Raw genomic sequence first — 22,262 nt, 5'->3', positions numbered from 1 at the left:
TGAAAAGCACAAGCACTTCCCTGAAATAAAGGGGAAATAATGTTTACATCGGGCCGTTGTAAGGGGGGTGACATGTGGGCATGTTGATGTCCAACCTCTCACCCCCTTATCTATGTAATGCATAAAATTGTCAGAATGTATCCTTTTTTGTGTTAAGAAAATGCTCTGCAGTTTTATATAGCACTGTTGTTCATTATCCATTTCCACCATAGACACAGTGGTGGAAATGGAGAAACAAAATATACAAAGTGTTATTGCTCGCAAATTGTCGGTAGTATTCCAGCAATACCATTACTGTAGCCACTTTACCCTGATCGTCTCTTAATTTGGTGCATTTTTAGAAAAACTATGTTAGTGGTAATTAACTCTGGCAGTATTCCTGTCAATAAACCTGCCTAGCTTGCAAACCAATATGCTTCAATTTTATGCCATAAGCAGGAGTTTGAAATAGAGAACTTTTAATCAATTCTTTCATATTTTCTTCTTGAACACAGTTCGCAGTTCTTCATAACGTAGACGTTTGCTGAGCGAATAGTCTTGCATTTCCGCTCAGCCTTATTATTCCACTTTGAATGGGCATTCTAACTGGCAAGACTATGCTTATATTACATTTACACCAAGTAAAATGTATTCTGTCTTGGCCCAGTCAGATATGTCAGGTAATAAGGCTCTATAGACCTTGAAAATTCACCAATGTTAAGCCTAATATCAAGAAAATGCTACATCTCATATCGGAAGCTGGAAAGAAAATGTATACTCAGGGTCATGAAATAATCTAGTACTATTTTAGGAATGTGGGTATGTTTCCGGTGTATGAGGCAGTGCTTTCCTTATATGCATGACAATTGGTTTCCTAGGCCTGGTCTCTAGGCAGTGGGCGAGACCACCTGATGGATGCAGTCTCCCAGTGTGAACAGCTGGTAAAAGCACAGGGAGGAGAGGAACGCCATGCCCCCTGGCGCCTTTATTTCCGCAAAGAGATCTTCACACCATGGCACAACTCCAAAGAAGATGCAAAGAGTACTGATCTAATATACCATCAAGTTGTACGCGGGGTCCGCTTTGGGGAGTATGTCTGTAAACAGGTAAGTGATGCTGTCACTTTATAGGATTTCAGATTTCAAAGTTAACAGGGCAATATGAGAAATTATAAATTACATGAAATGCTAATAACCTGTGGACATATGTTTATCTAGACAGAGAGAGAAAGTAGAGGCGGTTGTTAATGTTAAAAAGAGATATAAACTTTGAGTGATCCTGTGCAATGGATTTCACTGGGGAACACAGTCATTTGTGCTTAGTAAGTGAGAGTATGCTGATGGGAAGGTTTATTACCTTGCACGGGGCTGTGGAGCAGTTCCTCATTAACACTGCAGGGCAAAAGAGATGCTGAAAGGAAATATAATATAGCCATTTAAAGAAACTGGGTTAATGGCAAAATGACATGGCAGATACATTCTTGAGCTTGTTTTTGTAATAAAGTCTATGTTTTGTAGGAGGAAGATTTGATAGAATTAGCGGCCAAGCACCACTACATTCTTTTCCGGGATTCAAAGTTGCCCAAGCATGTTCAGCAGGTTATCCAGGAGTGTATTCCAACAAAGATGGTGGCTAACAAGGGAGAAGACCAGTGGGCAAGCCTCATAGTATCTGCCCTTGCTAAGGTAATAATTACATCTTCTTTTCGCCAATACAGAAAGGTTCAAGGTTTGGAAAGCTTGTCTACAAATGTAAGGGGTTGCTTTTACTTAATGTTTTGGTTCAACAGCTGACCCAACCAACTGTTTTAGGTGTTTCCTAAAAAAGGATTTAGCAAACTAAGTTTATTTTGGAACTGAGACACAAGCTGAAAGCGACTGGTTATAACAGTGAGTTTGAGCAAGAGCTCAATCAAGAACCTGTTTCTACAATGCTGGCGAGCCTCCTGAGGATTCTCAGTGTGCTTATTTGTAGTAGTGTAGAGTATAGATTACCTCATCACCATGACCCCTAACCTTGACCTTTCCAGGCTTTCTGAAACTAAAATACAGCAATACCCCACAGTGTGCACCCTTGATCGTGAGGAATGTTCATCAAGTACTTCAGAAAAACAGTTACCTTTAATATTCCTCCAGAGATGTGCACTATTGTAAAATGGAGCATGTTGTTTAATTCTTCATCCAACAGCTAGGATCCAGAAAATGATGAAATGTTTATACATATGTTAAATGCTCATCCTGCTACCCCACAACACACTCCAGGCACTCGGACATAAATAAAACACTGGCAACCAGAAGTAGAGAGAAAAGGTATGTAATGCAATACACACCATTGCATGGGAGGCCTGCTTACTGCCTCCCCCCAAATCCCCTGGCCTGACTCATCCTTATATACAAATAGAATGGCTAAATCCTTTATCCGCCCATTAAACAGCATGTATAATGCACGTCAAGTCCATTTCAGGGAAAAGGGAGAACCAATATCCTGTAGTTGTGAAGTGCACTGTCATATCTGCAAGACAGCCTCTGGCCTTGAGATTAGAGCCAGGCAGCTTGAGACATCATGCATTGCACAGCTCAGATCTGCAACCTCGCTTGGCATGGGTGTTCAGCTATAGACCAGTCTCATTGTATCTGCTGTGCCTCAAAGAAACCAAAAGAAAATGCAGTATCAGAGTTGGTAACATGCCCGAATATTTTCGCTTCTCATTTTATCTATGAACCACTATAATCGCTGTCCAAAGCCTTGCACTACTTCTGCATAAAGCACACTGCAATAAAACTATTTATTTATATACATACTCAATAAGGAAGCAAAAATATAAAAAAACATACATGATCAAAACAAGGCAAAGCCATTCATTCCTGCTTTGCACTGTATATCCACTCACCACCATCATCATCAGCCATTAGCTAAGGGGCATCTATAACAACAAAAACAGTCATAACTACATGTCCCTCCCTTTCTATCTCTGAGCATCCTTGCCAATCTGAATTTCAGCACCACCTCCTTCATGTGTCTGTTATGTTTGTGTGCACTTTCCAAGTCCACCTTTTTTCTTTGTTTCCAGTACATAGTCTGCCTCTAGGATCTCCCGCAGTCAGTGTCAGCAACAACTGGTCAGAGCTTGGCATATTTCTCACAAATAGCATCTTGCCTGGTGAACACCTGGTCGCTGACTGCTCTCTCAATCCCAGACCATGGAGAACAAACGACAGCTAATCTTCCCACTGTGCGCCTTTCGCATCCATCTGCTTGAACAGCTCCTTCTTTGGCTCCTCTTTCTGTTTTTTCTTCCAACAAGTCCCACAAGTCCATGTGCTCCTGCCAGCCCTCTTTGGCCCCGGGCCACCAGGCCATCTCTGTCAGGGACTGATACCCATTCTCTTGCTTTTTCTCCGCATTGAAATATTGCATTATTTGTTCATTCTTTCCTTTCCGGTCCGGCATGACACGCTCACATATCTTTTGACCCTCCTTCTTGCCCTTCTTTGGGCCAATCTTCATCACTTCAAGCTGTGGGCCCTCCGCCACATACCATTCTTTCTCTTCTATGGATGTCATTGTCTTTGGCTGCAGGTCATTGTCAGGTGTCGTGGGCCACTCTCACTCAGATGGGGTTATCTTCTTTCTTCTCAGAGTGAATACCACCAATTGTAATTCACCATACTGTGCTCTTTTCCCCCAAACTCTATCGAGTCATGCTGCCACTGACCACCTTCTTTATATGTGGGTCCGTCAATGTCCTTCTCTGGTGCACATGCCCCAAAAACATGCTTTTGTGTTTTGACAGTCTCTGACATGCATTCATGTAGTTCGCCTGATACTGGACCTTCCACCGGCATTTTGTTCACTGCCCTGTCTAACCCAAATAATCATGGCTACACTTTCAAACTCTGTTTTAATTTCCTCTAAAGAGAAAGGATTTGTCTGGGAATTGTGTGCACTGACATTGACCTGCATAACTGAAGTTCATGGGATAACGTTGGAATGGACAATGCCGGATGAGTACATTGAATGTATACATCATCAGTAAATAATCTGAGTTTACACTAGCCCAAACCCACTGTTATGCCCCTTATTCCATTATTCCTCCTGAGTGTTTCAGCTAACCATTCAATGACCAGGGCAAACAAAAGATGCAATAGGAGACAACCCTGTCCGCTGACTCTATGGGGCATTACTGGACAGAAGGTCTCTCTGTTTTACTCTTCGTGCTGCTGTGGGTTTTGAGTAAATCTTGGAATCCAAGCACAGCCTATTAGACCCAAAACCAAAGCCCTGTAACATTGCCTTGAGAAACCTCCTACTGGCACTATCAAATGCCTCGTCAGTATCTAGCGAGAGTAAGATCAGGTCAGTATGGTATCCCTGCCCAACATTTGAGATTGATTTTTTTTTTTTAAATAATGCTAGCCTCCTTATTTTCCCCTCACAAATCCCACCTGTCTGGAGCGGATCAAAACAAGTACAATTTTGACTAACTTGGAACTTGGAGGCTAGAACACACGTTAAACTATTCACATCAATGTGTAATAATATATTGGCTTATAGGAGCACAGTGCTTGGGGTCCTTAAGATTCCTGTGTATTACAGATGTGGACACCTCCAAAAAGATGGGTGGAGTCCTACAACCCTCTATGATGCTGTTTTAATACCGAGCCATCACATGTTGAAACCCCTAATTAAATTTCACCTTTAACACAATCAAGAGCTGGTAATGTTCTTGATTGCATTCCCTTAATTTTACCTCCCATTCTGTAGCTGGCGACTCCACTTCCCTCATAAGCTTAAGTAAACCTTCCTTCTCAAGGTAGGTGCTCATATATGCTCCAGTACATCCCTCTTCAGCTACATGCAGCTTTTTATATTATTCTGAATAATCATCTATCTGGTCTTCTTCTCCCAATATGCTTAGAACCCTGCAATCTGCAAACTCTTTGCTAGTATTGTTTTAGCCTTGTCCCCTTTTACGTAATATTCTTCTTCGGAAATGTGAGCTCTTCCCTTATCTCATGAATGAAGATTACCCCTGCTAATAGCGCAGGGAGCTCTTGATTCTATTAAAGACAAGGAGGCGAGCATTAAGCTTTCATTTTCTTTATTTTTCCACTCTCCAGCAGTTTCAACAAATATACATTTTGGAAAACTTTCATTTTAAATTTTAACTTTTCTTTTTTTTTTTTTTTCAAATGAAACTTCAAATCCCATCATTCCTGTAGTCCCATAATCTCTGGCCATGTGACCTAGTCCTTCCTGTTCCTCTGTCCTTCCTCTTCTTTGACTGCTTGAACTGCAATCCTTCTTTAACTGTGTAACCAACTGGTGAACTTGTGCTGAACTTCCCGCTTTGTGCTGGATCGGTCTCTCACATTCGAACATGCGAGTTCGCTCCAGGCGATCTGATCTGATTAGGGCTTTCAGCTGTTCTTTAGCTCATCCAAGAAGAAACAAAATAGTGTATGTTAGGGCGGGAATGCACACCCTATTCTGGAAGAAATAGTCATGTTAATTATCAACAATGCATGACATCATTTATTTCATCATTGCATCCATTTGTGTATTTGGGACGGGAATTTAATGCTCACCTCCTTGTCTTTAATAGAATCAAGAGCTCCCTGCGCTATTAGCAGGGGTAATCTTCATTCTATGTCAAGACGGAGGCGAGCATTAAGCTTGTTCCAAACTTCTTACTACTACTTCTGCCATTGCATTAATAGGTCGGTAGTAAAACGTTCTGAATGTCGTATCACTAGCCCAGTTTGCGGCTTTCATAATGTCTTGTAACGTTGCGCCTTGTCCTAGAGCTTTCAAGGCCATTGCTCCTCTAACTGAGTGTGCACCAAATCTTGTCATGTCTACGCCTGCTAAGCTCATGATGTTTCTGACCCAACGCGCTATGGTGGCTGTTGCTACTCCTCTGTGTGGTTTTCTGCGTGCAATTAACAATTGGGTTGTCCCTGCCGGTCTTAGTTCGGCCGTTTTACTTTCGTATTCCTTTATACATGCTGCTACAGACCATTTCGGGTGCTCTTGCATGCACGGGTACGTGATAGCGCTAGAATCAGTTTTAGTCCTTCTTGCTAGGTTAAACGTTACAGTAACTACAAAAATAGAGTTGATAGGTATTCGCCTCCTATCTATACCTTAGCATTTCAGCACATTAATGACAGAAGGCTGATTTACTGACAAAGTTATTCCTAACACTGAGTCCCTAATACAAAAACTAGTTAACCCTATATGGAAATAATCTCGTACCGAAGCTTTGTCGGCCCTAGTTGGTGCTGGTGTGCCGACTGCAAGGGGATGTCGAGATCCTGACCCTATCCTCTCTAAACCACTTTCCTACTATCTAAAATAAGTGCACACATTTTTGGGGGTCGGTATCTGTATTTATTGTTTCCGCCTCCAAAGCGTGTGCCTTATCAGCAATAAAATAAATCTAAATTCTATGACATTTGGTCAATAGAACTATATTAAAAAAGCTCATTCACTCTACACTAGGGCCGGCAAAGCTTGGGTACGAGATTATTTCCATATAGGGTTAACTAGTTTTTGTATTAGGGACTCAGTGTTAGGAATAACTTTGTCAGTAAATCAGCCTTCTGTCATTAATGTCTTGAAAAAATAGGTTAAACGTTACGCCTTCCGGTCCGTACGTTTTCCTATTCACCTCCAAAACTCTCACATCTGCTACTCTCCTGCATGACACCATGCATAATAGCATGGCCAGTTTTTCCGACAGCTGTCCTAGAGACAAATACTTGTTATCGGGCCAATCCGCTAGTAGTTTTAGTACCGCTGATACGTCCCATAAAGATTCATATCTCGGCTGCGGTGGCTTCCTGAATCTTATTCCTCTTAGTAGCCGTATCACTGCTACATTTTCTCCCACTGGTACTCCTTCCACGGGTAGGTGACCTGCCGAGATCGCAGGTCTGTATACCCCTATTGTTCTGTATGCTTTGCCTTCCTGGAGGAGTTCTGCTAAGAAATTCAAGATCTCGACTAGAGGGGCAGAAACGGGATGAATATTTCTCCTTCTGCACCACGTCGACCACTTGTTCCAAGTTGCGTCGTAGCTCCTTCGAGTTGATGGAGCCCATGACTCGGCGATGAGGCTTGCAGCTTGTGATGAAATGCCCGGGAGATTCTAGCGCCTCCTGCTATCCTGCACGCCATCAATGGCAGTGTCCCCTTCACTCTCAGAGGATGAGATGACCCAACTGGGTCCGCGAGGAGGCGTTCTCCTTGGGGCAAGACTCTCGGGTAATCTGCTATTAGCTCCATGAGTGCTGGGAACCATACTTGTGATTTCCAGATCGGAGCCACTACTATCAGGTTCGCTGCCTCTCTGCTTACCTTTGCTAGTACTCGATTCATCATTATAAATGGGGGAAAAGCGTAAAGTGTCTGCTCCCTCCAGTCTTGTAGGAAAGCATCCACTCCGGCTGCCGCTGGGTCCAATCTCCAGCTGAAGAACCTCTCTTTCTGAGCGTTCAGCCTGGACGCAAACAGATCTGTGTGTATTGGACCCCAGAGCTTTTCCAGTTTCTGAAATATCATCCGGTCCAGCATCCAGTCGCTGGAGTCTGAGAGATGTCTGGAGTTCCAGTCCGCCACTACATTCAACGAACCTGGTAAGTATTCGGCTACTACCGAGATTCCTGATTCTAGGCAGGAATGCCAGAAATCCTTGGCTATTTCCGCTAGTAATTTGGATCTTGTTCCTCCTAAATGGTTGATGTATTTGACTGTCGAAATGTTGTCCATTTTCAGCAGAATACAGGAATTCACTTTCCCTTTCGTAAATGCCCTGATCGCAAAGGATCCGTCCAGTAACTCCAGGCAGTTTATGTGTAATTGGAGTTCCGTTGCGCTCCATCTCCCTCCTGTCTGGAGATCCCCACAACGGGCTCCCCAGCCAGCTCTGCTGGCATCCGATTCTATTATCAAGTCTGGGCGGTCGCCGAAAATGGCTCTCCCGTTCCAGGCCTCCATGTTCGCTAACCACCATTCCAACTCTGTTCTGTACTCTTGATCCAAGAGTACCAGTTGGTGGTAGTGTAGACCCTGTTGAAGATGTCGTATCTTCAGTCTCTGTAGGGCTCGGTAGTGTAATGGCCCTGGGAAGATTGCTAGTATTGATGCTGCTAGTAAGCCTACTACTCTCGCTATGATGCGGAGTGATATGCTCGTTTTTCTGAGACATGCCCTTATTTCTCTCTTTATGTTTGGGAGTTTCGATATCGCCGACTTGGTGTTTATGACAAACCCCATGAATTCTATCCTCCTCGCCGGAGTCATCCCCGACTTCTCTCGGTTCACTAGAAAACCTAACGAGGTTAAGAGGTTCACTACCCAGTCGGTCTGATAGGCTAGGGTCTCTCTGCTGTTGGCCATCAGTAGGATGTCGTCTAGATATATAATCATCCGAATCCCTTTCCCTCTGATCGCTGCAGCTACAGGCTTCATCACTTTCGTGAATGCCCATGGCGCTGAGGAGAGCCCGAATGGCATTGTTGCGAACTGCCATAATTGCCCGTCCCAGTCGAACGCTAGGAACGGACGGAAGTCCCCCTGTACAGGAATCGTAACATAAGCATCTTTCAAGTCTATCCTCGCCAGCCAGTCGTTTCGTCTGAGCGTGTCTCTGAGCTGGTGGATTCCTTCCATTTTGTAGTGGTTGTAGGCCACCCAGCTGTTCATGGTTCTTAGATTTATAACTGGCCTCACTTTGTCTTTTCGGTGAACCAGGAACATGTTGCTCACAAATCTTGGTGGTGATATGCATGGTTCGATCGCCCGTTTCTCTGCTAGGCTTTGCAGTTCTGCGTCTAGCAGTTCTTTCTCGGTGTGTGTCGTGACTACGGGGCGCGGCGCTTGCTCCGTAACGGGAGTCCCTGTGAATTCTATACACATGCCTTTAACTGTTTGTAGGACCCAGGCGTCGCTGGAAAGCGAGTGCCAGTTTTCCCAGAATATAGCTGTCCTCCCCCCTACTGGCAGATATGTAAGCTTTCTCACCTGTGGGGAAGTTTTGTCCTCTTCCCTGTCCTCTGCCTCGCCTTCCTCTAGGGAAGCGGCCTCTTGGGCGAAAAAAAGTATCTGGCTGCCTGGACTCCCAGTATTGGTTTCTGTTGTTTTGAGACCTTCTAGCTGCTTGGTACCGACCGGTCGAGCGACCTCTGTAGCGAGAGGTCCCGCCAAAAACTCTCCCTGGAAAGATTTTCTTCATCGAAGCCTGTGCTTTCTCGAGGGAGGTGGCGGTCCCTACGAACCTCCCCATCTCTTTACCAAATGTCTCTCCGAACAACAGGCCCTGAGCTGCCTCGCCGGCTTCGTATGACGATAGATCTCCTAATTTACTGTCAATTTTTAGAAGGAGGCCTCTCCTGCGCTCCGATGAAATCGCGCAATTTGCGTTTCCTAACATACATACGGCCCGTTGGGCCCAATTCGCCAGAACTCCAGGGTCTACCTCTTCGCCTGTATCTTTGGCTCGCTCGGTCAGGTCCATTATTTTAGCTAGGGGACCGGCTAGGTCGAGGAGTTTTTCTTGACAATTTCCCCAGGAGCGGTCTATGCCGTTTCTCGGGTCTCTGTTAGATTTAGAGACAAACAACAACTTTTTAGGGTCCAACCCCGGGGCTTCCGCGACCTTGCATGGCAGGTCTGGTCTTGGACATTCAGCCCTCAGTCTTTGTCTGACCTCTTTTTCGAGAGCTTTCCTCAATCTCTGCGTCATGTATTTCGCCACTCTCGGCGAGGGAACTCATTCCGAGGACCTCGGATTTCTGATTTCTTCCGGTTGAAACATATCTGCCGTTTCATCTTCTTCTATGTGGTGGAGTTTTCGTTGCCTTTTCTTAGGCGGAGTCTGACTCCCCTCGTCCCCTTCATTATCTGCATCCTCTTGGGTGGATGTGGGGGATATTGGCGGCTGCTCATTTGGGAAGCCTTCTGGGGATTCCTCTTCTGTACATCCCATATTGTCATCCCCTGGGTAGGGGGTCTGGAGGCTCGGCACCTGAGAATCTTTCATGAACGCTTCCTTTAGTCTGAGGAACGCGTCAGTAGCCTGAGGGGGTCTTGTATCCACCCCATTCGGTTGGCCCGGGGGGTCAGAAGAGTCTTTGCTCTTCCGGGCCTTATTACACCCCTTAGGGTCTTCAAAAGTTGCCCTTGTGGACGTGCTTTTTTCCTGCTTGGTGCGTTCTTCCTTCTGGCTCAGGAATAGTTCTATGGTATTTAGCCTTTCTTGTAAAGCCCTCACTCCTTGGGCCACTGCCTCTGTCAGTGAATCTCCCAGCACTTCTTTGAAGCTATAGGCTAAGTCTTCTTGGTAGACTGCTTCCTGCTCCTCTTCGCTCCACTCGAAGTTCGACATTCTTTGTGTGCTGGCAGGTGTCTGAATAAATACCTGACTAGGTGTAGTGGCACGTTCACTGATTCACTTTGCTTGAGACTGCACCTTCACTATACAGTATGTATGTTTGCAGGATATATCTTGCCAGAGATTCCCTTCAACGTTGGGAAAAAGAAAGAAAATAAGGGAATCGATTCCCTCGGAGTGTTGTGTATGAAGCCCCGCCCCCACGAAGGCGGGGGCCGCTGCTAGGAGCGCTGTGTCTTCTATTGGCGTATTCCCTGCCCCTGGCCGCCCTCGCGAGGGGTGAGGGCTGCTCAATATAAAGCGTACGCTCGCATCGTGAGCTACGCGGACTGGTCGCTCCTCCTCCCCGAGGGTGGGTGCTGTCCTCCTCTGCTCTGCTCGGGGGGAATCTCCCGCTCACGTTGAGCTCCACCCCTCCAGGGTGGGGGCTGCGTGGTCGTGGCTTTGCAAGGGAGTTTGGCAGGCCCCTGAGGTGTCGTACAGTACGACACGGGGCCTCCGAATCTCTCTACTGCATTAAATACCAAATCACCAACGCTGCTTCGCGCGCTTAACTATATAGGCTTATTCTGTCATTTTCTACCAGTGTACAACTCCGTATTCGTTAATGACATAAAACATGTTCTGATAGCCAAACATTACGCAGCTAAGATAAACTGGTACTTATCTTGTGGAGAGCAGGAAAAGAAGAGGAAGGACAGAAGAACAGGAAGGACTAGGTCACAAGGCCAGAGACTATGGGACTACAGGAATGATGGGATTTGAAGTTTTATTTGAAAAAAAAAAAAAGAAAAGTTCAAATTTAAAATGAAAGTTTTACAAAATGTATATTTGTTGAAACTGCTGGAGAGTGGAAAAATAAAGAAGATGAAAGCTTAATGCTTGCCTCCGTCTTGACATAGAATCATAAGCATCCTCATCTCATCCTCAATTCCCAATCTGTGGTCTCCTGTTGAAGGTGAAGCAACTATTCATTAAGGGAGTTTTTCTTCATCACCTGTTCACTTTCTTTCCTTGACACTCCACCATCAGTAAGCCTCTGAAAGTGGCTGTTTCCTGATCTAGAATCGACCTCACCCCTTTGTTAGTTTCAAAGTAATGCTCAGGTTTTGGTTTAGCCTAAACACTATGGCCCTCATTACGAGGAATGCCGGTAAGGGAAAAACGATGCCGGTATGGTCGGCATCGTTCACCGTTCCGTAGCATTCGTACCTGGAACCCCGGTATTAGCGGCGTACTAAACAACGGTGCAGCTAATAGCGGCATAGGCGCGTACACGTGCCCCTTCAGGGAGCAAATACCGGCATGCCGGTAATAGGGGGTAATTCCAACCCACGCATACATGCAAATACCGGCATCGCGAAGCCGGTAATAACTGGCTGCACGATGCCAGCAAAACAGGCATCGCGGACCACCCGCAAACAGCAAGCAAGATACAAGGAAGCTGCCACAGGTGCACACAATCCCCACAGGTGGAGTCAAAGGAGGCTGTGCCAGTATAAACTGAGCACACCCACACACCACAACCACCCACAGGTGTAGGCAACGTAGAGTTGCCCAGTACAAAAGGAGCACAACTAAACACCACACCCCTTCCTACACCAAAATGCTACCACTAGCATTTGCAATCATGGTGCAGGAGGACATGGCTATACTGATACAACTACAGCAACAACTGCAACAACAACAACTACAGCAGCACAGAGGAGACACAGGAGGAGAAGGAGGGTGAGACAGACCCAGCCATTACCACCAGCGCAGCCACCAGAGCCTCGCAGGCAGCCAGCAATCCCTCGCACCAGACCAAGCCCATTCAACCTAACCCCTGAGCAGATCCACACCGTGTACCGGTTGGACCGTGACACCATCACCACTATAGTGGACATGATACAGAACGACATTGCCAGCCACATACAAATACGCACTGCCATCCCCCCACTACTAAAGGTGGTGTCTGTGCTACACTTCCTGGCCACAGGCACGTACCAACACACAGTGGGCCAGCTGCATGGCATTTCACAACCACTATTCTCACGCATGCTGAACCAAGTGCTGGATGCCCTCCTGAAGCACGCAAGCACCCATATATCCCTACCACGGACTGGTCAGGAGATAGCCAAAACCAAAGTAGGCTTCCATGCACTGGCAGGCATGCCCAATTGTGTCGGCGCCATCGACTGAGCCCATGTGGAATTGGTAGTCCCCCATGCCATAGATGCGGTGTACCGCAATCGCAAGCAATACCACTCCATCAATGTGCAAATGGTATGTGACTCCAGCAAGATCATCACCCATTGCTGCGCCCGATATCCCGGATCCACACATGATGACATGCTACTGCGCAACTGCACGCAGTCACATGAAGCGACATGCTGGACCACGTGCCTGGCTGCTTGGTGAGTTGCACAACAGGGCCATGGCCATGCTGTGGGGTACTGATGTGTGCGGATGCAGAAGGGGGGGGCTACTGCTCCAGGGTGGGAAAGGGGGGTACAAGTTCACCTGGGTGGCAATAGCCAGTGAGTGGAGAATGCATGCAGAGCTAAACACTCCTCACCTGAACCAGCAAAACGGAACAGGACACATCACTGGGCCACATATCACAAATAATGCATATGGATGACAACAAGTAAGAGGCACAACCAGGGCACCATGGTGATGGCAAGCAATGCATGACTGAATAGGATGGCAACTGTGGCAATGCGGCTAGTGTGACCATGCATAGCAATCAATATACAGCATGAATTTGAGACTAAACATTGTCGCACTACCACAGCACATCTGCTTCAGCATGTAGGATTACACCCTGCATCATCTAGTTAACCCCATCCTGTGTACCATACCTCTGTACAGTATACATTGCATATAGGTGACTATTTTGTACACGTACAGGGACATGTGCATGCCCACACCAAATAGCTGCTGCCATGACTGTGCTCTCTGAAGGTGGCAGTTCAGAGTGACACACACCTATTTGTATCTTCTTGCAGGTGATGGAGGATATCGCTTGAGGCCGTGGCTACTTACCCCTGTGCGGAACCCGCAGAACAGCCATGAAGAGGAGTACAATCGTGTGCACACTCATACCCGTGTTGTGATTGAGCAGACCTTTGGCCTGTTGAAGGCGCGGTTCCGCTGCCTAAGCAGGTCTGGTGGGGCACTCCTATATAGGCCCGAGAAGGTGGCAAAGATCTCCATGGCCTGTGTCATGCTGCACAATATGTGCATCCGAAGGAATGTACCACTGCCACCTGACATTGACATGCATGGGCCGGGTGAGGATGAAGGGGATGGAGACGCAGGCAAAGGAGCCCCCCTGCCATTACGTGATGCACGGGATGGCCATGCTGTACGCCAAACACTATTGACGAATACTTTTGAAACGCAGGGACAATGAAAGTTATGTGTCTGCAACAGACTGGGTGAATGTGGACATGTACACTTGTTTTGTTAGAACTGGCCCACTGTACACCATCACACAATAAATGTACATGTACAAAAAGAAGTGTGTCCAGCCAATGATTTGCTTGCACACACCGGTGTATTTTCAACAGACGTGATATTGTGAACATAATCCCCTCACAACCCCCAGTAAACTCCCTCACCCTCCCCACAAACCCCAAAAATACCCCAGTAAACTCCCTCACCCACCCCACAAACCCCAAATGTCACCATATGTCCAACAAACAGTGGTCCCTTCACCAACGTACATTTTCAATATGTCATTGCCTGTCCTGTTATTTCTTGGCAATTTATGGATCCGGGGGTGCCATGGTCAAGCGCTGTGCACTCCTCTGCGTCAACCGCACAGGGCTCGATTGGGCCGAGGTGGAAGGGGTTGTTGCAGTGGAGGTGTCGATGGTCAATCCCATGGCTGCCCCAAGGTGTGGGTGCTGCATTTGCGGCAGATTCGCAAGCGGGGCCTGTGTAAGTGACCCCATACACTCCCTAAAGGCACATGTCGATGCCTCCACAGCAGCAGTATTGGCTGCGATGGCCGTGGCAATGTCCCTCATGGCGTCATTCCCAGTGGTTACTTGTTGCCGCATGAGTTCCAGCATGGACTCCTGTGGGGCCTCAACCCTTGCCAGGCGAGCCTCGTAAGAGTCGTTGGCTGCAGGAGTACTGGTGGCCGAGGTAGCGGAAGCCAGGGTGGTGGCTGGCAGGGTGGTGGCTGGCAGGGTGGTGGCTGGCAGGGTGGTGGATGGCACCTGCGTGGGGCCCACGTCCAGGCCACTGTCCTCCTCAAAGATGCCAATGTCAGAGTCTCCAAGGTCCGAGTCATGGAGGCACGGATCGTCCATGCACCCAGACTCTGTAGGGGGGGGCTGGTAATGGGGCTTGGGGTGGGAGTGCCGGACATGATGTCACCCTCATTGTCCACCTCTGTAGACACAATGTCCGCGGTGGCTGGCGGAGCATCAATGGAAACGCCTCCCACTGTTGTGGGTGGCTGCTGCTGTTCTGTGGCTGCAGGTGTCCCCTGCAGGGTTACTGCCTTGCGTGGCACACTGCCTGTTGCTCCAGGCAGTTTCTTGGGCTGGGGGTGGCGGTGGCCCTGGTCCCTTGGCGTGCAGTGGATGAACTTGCACCCCTGTCCTGCATTCCATCTTCCTCATCGGTGCCTGGGGGATAGAAGAGATGCAGGTCATCAGTAATGGTGTCAAATGGCAGCTATGATGTATTGCGGTGTGATATGTTCATACATTCAGGCATCATTTAATTTCTGGGATGTGGCATTTGGTGTTCTGAGGGGGCATGTGGGCAATCAATGCATGGCTGGTGGCATGGCATTGGTTTGGTGTCTGTGTGGTGAATTCCAACGGCAGGGTTGGGTCATGTTGCACCTCTGTTGGGATTGGGATTGGCACTCAGCATGCGTGTGGTGCAGGGTGTGGCACACATTCTTGAATGGATATATTGATGTAGCCTAGGGACATGCATTGCCTTGCCTAGTCTCACTTCCACATCACTTGTGCCCCATCATGGTTTAGTCTACATGGATGTGATGGTTCACTCACCTTCCTCTGTGGATGATGCGGCGCCAACCTCCTGGTCTCCAATTCCGTCGATTGATTCAGGGTCTATGAAGGAACTTGCAGTCTCCTCCCATGCCGTCAACTTCACAGGGGAGTGTGGGCCCCCGCCTGTCGCCATTGCGGCCCTCCTGTTCTCCGCCAGGATCTTCCTCACCCGGAGGCGGAGGTCGTCCCACCGCTTCCGGCAGTCACGCACACTCCTTGGGGTGCTCCCCACTGCCGACACCCTTTGTGCGACCTCCTGCCAGACTTCTTTTTTTTTTGTTTGGGCCGCATGCTTCAGGTCAGTGCTCCTGATCGTATCTGCATGCTGTGCAAGGGTGTTAGCAAGCATGCTTAGTTCTGCGTCTGAAAAACGCTGCTTTCACTTCCTTGGGGTCGACTTCTTGGTAGCCTTAGACATCCTGCTTCTGTTGTGACACACAACAACACGAAAGAAGTGGTGGTTGTGGAGGATGGCAATGGATTGTGTTTTTAAAGATGGCCACCGGCCCATTTCCCGTTCCTGCGCGATGACGTACTTTCCGGGTCCGTTTTTTGCCAACACGGTAATACTGTGCTGGTATTACCGTGCCAGTATTTAGGGGTTGTTATGAGGCAGTTATGCAATGCCCCGCAATGCCGGTATAGGGGGGTTGGTGGCCCTTTACTGGCATGGCGGTATTGCCACTACCGGCATGGGGGAACGCTTGTGCTCGCGCACTCGTAATCACCCGCTGTTAGCGGGTTCATACGAGCACGGACTCGCACATTCCGGCATGCCGGTAATGAACCCACTTTTACCGGGCAACTCGTAATGAGGGCCTATGTCTCTAAATAATGTATCATTGCATTGCCATCTGCCTTTATCTTGTTCCGTCCCTGATAAATGTAGATGACGGACTACAATGTCATGGCCTGACCAAACTACTGGAATATTACCAGCCTTCTGAATCAAACATTACTGCCCACTGGAGTAAAAAGAAATCCAAATTAGAGTTGCTCTTTGATGAAGCAAGTAAACATAGGCTCTAGTCTGTGGATTCGCCCCCCCCCGCCATATATCATCCCAAAGGTTTACAGGAAGCGTTGAAAATGGGCCAGATCTCCTCACTCCTTTTCACAGCCCCCATAGCCATTGATAACCTAACTTGTTGCAGGTATCCTATCAAATGGAATCCCCACTGACTACTGCATGCCCCTCTGACCAAAATATAATATCCAGTCTGCACTCCAGGAAGTGCATATACTTTGGTTTGGACTAAAGAGTACACACGGGGTGGGTAAAAATCCATCTTTCCATCCCATAACCACCAGGAGTCTTAGTAGAAAGTATCTTCAAACTTCTGATAACCCAATCCTAAAATTACAATGCAAGAAGGATTCTCATCTCTCCTTTTCTCTGCTCAGAAAGCCTAAAATGAGAGCCGCAACCTCCGTCCCTTCATCAATCTTTTCTGACCAACCCTATCATGGGTCTGCTGGAGGAATAAAATATTGAGTGCATTCTTTTTTAACTCTTTTGCAAGATGTGCTTGTGCAGGAAGTTGAAACCATTGGCATTAGGTATGGCAATCAACGAGCCTTCGCATCAAGTTGCCACCATAACCCTTTTCAAGTAACAGACATGAACCCAAATTCCTCAACCGTTGCTTGTAAATATATCTTTCTTGCTCCAGTCCTTTGTCCTACTTCTGTCCCATCCCCTTCCTTCGCCCTCTCCCAAGTGCCTAGTTTCCCAGTAGTTCATCCCTGTTGCATGCAGCACAAAGTTCTCTCCCACTTTTAAGTACAAATTCTTGTACCATTACCCTTCCATACAAATACACCTCTGCTACCCTAACCCAATTTAACACATTCCACTTCACAAGTCTCAAAGCCTCAACAACCTTTTGCTCACTCATGTCCTCAAATGACCCAAATTCGTGGGCAAAGAATGAACAAGGTCAGTCCCTTTCGAATTTCAATGTATGGTCATGTAAAACGCTTTCCCTGGCATCTATAAATGTGCAACAATGAATTAAACCAAAGCTGTATATAACTTCAGCTTATTTTCCTTCAAAACACAGGAGTTTTCAGTAACAATCGTGCTCTCTCTGCTCATGCGCGATGTTGACCTTGTTGCGAGCAATAGAACAGAAAAATCCCCTACATGCTTGAAACCTTATTTATAAAACATATTTGTTCCTGCAACCCTTCCCATGTAGTAATGAAATAAACCAAGTGCATCCATAACATGATCAAGATTTTTGCTCATTAAGGAAAAACATACAAAACACCTGAGTCATCTGCACCTGTACATTCTTTCCTTTAATTAGGGTGGTCTATCAAGTTGCATGTAGAGACAATGCAACAAATCGATTCCTTGCAAGATCAAAAGCTTAATCCCTAAGCATCATTTCCCCTGCAATGAAGCTCCTGTCCCCCAGTTAAGCCAAGTTTATGCATAATATTCCCTTGAAAGATTAGTTGTGTGTCAAAAAACAAAAAAAGGAAAGCCCAAAACCTACCCTTGCTCGTATGTAAAAATAATTCTGTACCGTTTTGCCAATCCTGGTGGTGTATTCAGGCTTTCAAATTTCTGAAGCCCATTACCTGAAATTTAGTATTCTCTCAAGACCTATCTCTTTCAATGTCATTCGGGCCTGCAAGCTTCTCCCTAAACTTCTCCTGTTTCCTCTACCAGCAGTTCCACAACCTGGTGTATCTTATCTGAGTTAGATAGGGTGTACACATCTTTTCTATCATCTTCAAGTATCAGATAAAATGGGTATCCCCAAATGTTCCTGATACACCTTTCTTTCAACCAAGCAGTGAGGGGTCAACATTCATGTTATTTTGTGGAAGTCAATAAGCGATTTTGAATAAAATACAGACTTTATTGCCCTTATGCTCCACTGTTTCTTTTCCTTTCATTCCTCTTTATATGGGATGCTTGTCCATGTCATAGTGACAATGTACCACTATTGATCTCAGACTATTTCCAACATGACCTCCACTATTAGCATTGTTAATAGTCAAATCTAGGCCTCTCTCTTCCTGAATTAAGCTATTTATAATGGCTTTAATCAGCATCTCCAAGTAGGCTGAATTTTAACCCTCAACATCTGGGACTCTGAAAATGCGGTGGTTGCACCTGCATCCCCTATTCTCTACTTCATCAATGTTCAACTCCAGATCTCTTGTTTGCTTCTTAGTTTCCATCAGTTAAACCTCATACTTCATTTCAAGCAGGTCCATTGAGAGTTGGATGTTTTCGGAGGCTTCAATTCTACTTTCAGTCTTCCCAACTGTAGTCCTGTACTCTGTAAAGGAGACTTACAACTCCAATTGCATTGCACAGATTTCCATTAGGATATGATGGATGTCCTGTTTGACTCCATCAGCAAAAAAGTTGTGAGCTGCGATCTACGCCTGGTGATCCATCATTGTATCAGAGTGTGCAGTGTCAGAAAGGCAGACAAATTCCTAAAGTCAATCTTTCCCAGAAGGAAGGAGGTCTCATCGCTACCAGTACTAGGAGTAAACTCCTCAAATATGCTGCAGTTTGGCGTACTGGATGGTAGTTACCTAGCGTGAGTCGTTGCTCCTCAGCTCTGTGGTGCACCATGCAAATCTTCTACAACGGTCCAGTGTAAGCTGCACCCAAAGAAAATGCACCCTGGGAGGGGTCAACAAAAGATCCTGTCCCTAGCTTCAGAGCACAGAGAGACCCTACTCAAAGCAGTGCCCACACAGCTCACAGTCCAGGTGCTGTTGTACTGGGCCCCCATGGGTCTTATCAAGAAGGTTCAGCAGAAACCCTCTGACATAATTCCCCTCTGAAGACTCACCAGTATAGCAATTAACTTCTCTGAAGCTTCACTAGCAGACGCATATGAGGTGCTTGAGCAGCAGCCAACTTCTCCAATCGCAAATCAGGCCTCCCTCACAGACTCCATGATAATGTGTGCTAGCCCTCCACAACATGCAGGGAAGGAGGTGCTCAAGGAGTCTGGGTCGCAGGAGCTCACAGAAGTGCTCTGATCCACAGTCATAATCACCTCTTGTTACAGACCATGGGCCACCAACAAAACCTGCAACGGGTTCTATCCTTTCCTCACTCTGCCCAGGTCCCTACAACCTGGTCCTCCCTCTCTGTGCTGAATCCAGTGGTGTGGAAAGAACATGTCATCTCAAGCCTCAAGTTCCTGGCACTTGAGAGGAAAAAGGATCCCCAAACTGTGGAGCGTTTGGTCATACCTGAGGCTTATGTTCTTTAGTTGTAAATGCCTCTGTTTGCTTTTGTCCATCGTTGGTCATTGAAGCAGTACCCCTGTTGTGAATAATGTGCCTTTCTGCACTTAACTTTGTACTCTGAATGCTTGTGCACACTCGAACCACCAACAACAGGTGTGAGAATATGATAAGGAAATTCGATGTACCCAACCACCCATAGCGGCACTCAAATTTTCATGAAATAACCAACAATGTATATCTTGTTAGTAGATATAATCATGATTTGATTTGATACAGTTTTATGATTGATTGTGCTCTGAGAATCAGAATGCTTTCTACAAGATTACAGTCCATAAACCATACCTAATATTGTAGATAAGGGAAGGGGACATGTCAGGTTATACATTGTATAAGATATTAAAAAATAATTAAATATTTGTATTAATTTAAAATGTATAGTCAATTATTTGAAATTATGTATAATGTTTGATGGTTTACTTAAAAACTTTATTTGCTATCTCACCGACTGTTGAGTCCCCCATGTGCCAGAGGCAACCAGTCCATTATGGCACATGGGGACTAGGAAAAGCAAAGGGCTTTCTCAAGGTGCCTCAGAGCTAGTCAGATCTAAGTCTGGATAAAGCAAGTGCTCTGTAGGCAGCACCAGTCTCTGCCTGCAGGGCTAGTGTGTACCCCCAGGCTTCCATGTGGGGTGAAATGCAGATATTTATTGCTCAACCACACCAGTGTTGTAAATCAAAATATGCCCCCACACCCACAAGCCATGCCTAGGGTACCCCCTCAAGCTCAGCAACATGGCATGGGCTGTGCCACACTCCGTGCCAGCCTGGACCACCACGCATGCACAATGCACACAATGATCATGCTGCTGCAGCGGCATGCCACACACTGCACTAGGTGAAAGATGTAAGCATATGTTTTAATCAAACCTTAAATCTTCCAGTTATCATAGAAACCACGGGGCTATGCCTGCCTCCTAAATCCTGATACCCAAATGTACCAGCCAACTCTGTGTGTGGCCAGTAATACACACAATAATGTTATCATAAGAAAAATTGTTACTGCTGGCTCTGTCAGTATATGCCAATATCCCCATGTACGAATATTTTTTTGGTTTTGCCCTTAATGCCAGTACAAATTCCCTGCCACAAGAAGAAAACATGTTTTCGAATAGATTCTGTCCTCCCATGTAATCCTCATCTTATGATATTGCCATATCCAGCTTCAGCTGCTTCTGAATTTTTTGCATCAGATACTATCGTAAATGCCTTGTTCTTTGCTCATCCAAAGCGCGACCACTCCGAGCTTTAACCCCTCTCTCTACTTTCCTGCTCTTCCTAATCTTAACCTTTTGCCTTCTGCAGTTTTCTGCATCCCCTTTTTCCCTCTGTTTTCTTGACTTCTTTCTCGTGCCCACTGGCACCTTCTTTAACTTCCTCTGTGCACACTTGCACCTTCTTTGTCCTTCTTGTGCCCCAGGTACTTTCTCCAGTTTTCCTGTGCACACTTGCACTCTCTTTACCTTTCCATGCCCACTGGCACCTTTTCTATAACCATAAACGTGATGCGTGGAAGGTTCTGAATGAATCTGAGCCACTGGCATTGTTCTGGGCAACCTTACACACCAGCGTTTTTTAGCCTGTCAGCGCCATAGCAAAAGGGTTCCAGCCATGTGTAAATCAGTCAGATACCGCCACCAGTGGTAGCCTAGCCTAGCCCAAACTACCAGGCCAGGTCTCCTCTGAACAGAAACACAAGCAACACCAGACATGGTTCAGCCTTGTTGAGCCTCCTCAATGAGGTGCAGCTTGGTTCCCTATGGCACAGCGAGCAAGGGACCCACGCCTGGGCATACCCGCCCCATTCAGCGTGACAAAGAAAACAGATAGAGGTGATGGCTGGAAGGTTTAGAATGAATCTTAACCTCTGGCATTGCTCTGGGCAACTGCAGGGGGTTATAAAGTGCTGACGATATTGCCTCGTCCATGTCGGAGACGTATAGATTGAATAACAGGGGTCAAGTAAGCACCCCTGCATAAGACCCCGGTTGGTGACTCCCTCTTGATTCAAGCGAATAACTACTGTGGTGTCAGTATGTAAAGCTTTTACAGGATAAAGAAGAAGAGGGTCTTCCCCATCGCTTTAGCTTGGACCAAACAATGGACATGATACTAAATCGGACGCCTTAGTATAGTCGATAAAAAGGGATCGCAGGTTTACTTTCTGGGAATAGGTGGACCCAAGCGCAGCATCGCGTCACTGAAGGGATGCACTAAGAAATGGAACACAACTTACGGAGATTTGTATCATTCCGTGCAGATGAATAGACACCGCAACACAAGGAATAGAGACTTACCAATTGGGGAGACTCCCACATTGAAATCTTATTCTTTTGGGGCTACAGATAGCAGTAAACTGGAACGGATGGGATCTTGCCCATTGTTAGCTGAAAATCCAAGAATTAGGAAACACAGACAAGGCAGACAAGCTCTGGTGAAACTGTCAACACACACAAATGTGATCATAAATGGAGGCTATATATGTCCTGATTATGGCTGCGGTATGAAAGCCACGTTGAATACCCAGCCGAAACTCGAGTCAACACTTTATTTGTTTAAATTCTATTAGGA

General features: G+C 46.5%; 1 protein-coding gene across 1 annotated transcript in view; it reads left to right on the top strand.

The window, feature by feature from the left end:
- The window catches only part of MYO7B (myosin VIIB), a 1,466,289-nt gene that overhangs the window by 939,903 nt on the left and 504,124 nt on the right, over positions 1 to 22,262 (top strand). The window contains exons 30-31 of the mRNA XM_069617875.1: positions 858 to 1,085; positions 1,497 to 1,664. Coding sequence (XP_069473976.1) covers positions 858 to 1,085; positions 1,497 to 1,664 — 396 coding nt within the window. The remainder of the gene's footprint in view (positions 1 to 857; positions 1,086 to 1,496; positions 1,665 to 22,262) is intronic.

Source organism: Ambystoma mexicanum, chromosome 10 (genome assembly GCF_040938575.1).
Source record: "Ambystoma mexicanum isolate Mex_15411 chromosome 10, UKY_AmexF1_1, whole genome shotgun sequence".
In the NCBI taxonomy this organism is placed as follows: Eukaryota; Metazoa; Chordata; class Amphibia; order Caudata; family Ambystomatidae; genus Ambystoma; species Ambystoma mexicanum.
Note: the sequence above shows the minus strand (reverse complement) of the source record. Positions and strands in the feature narration are given on the sequence as shown.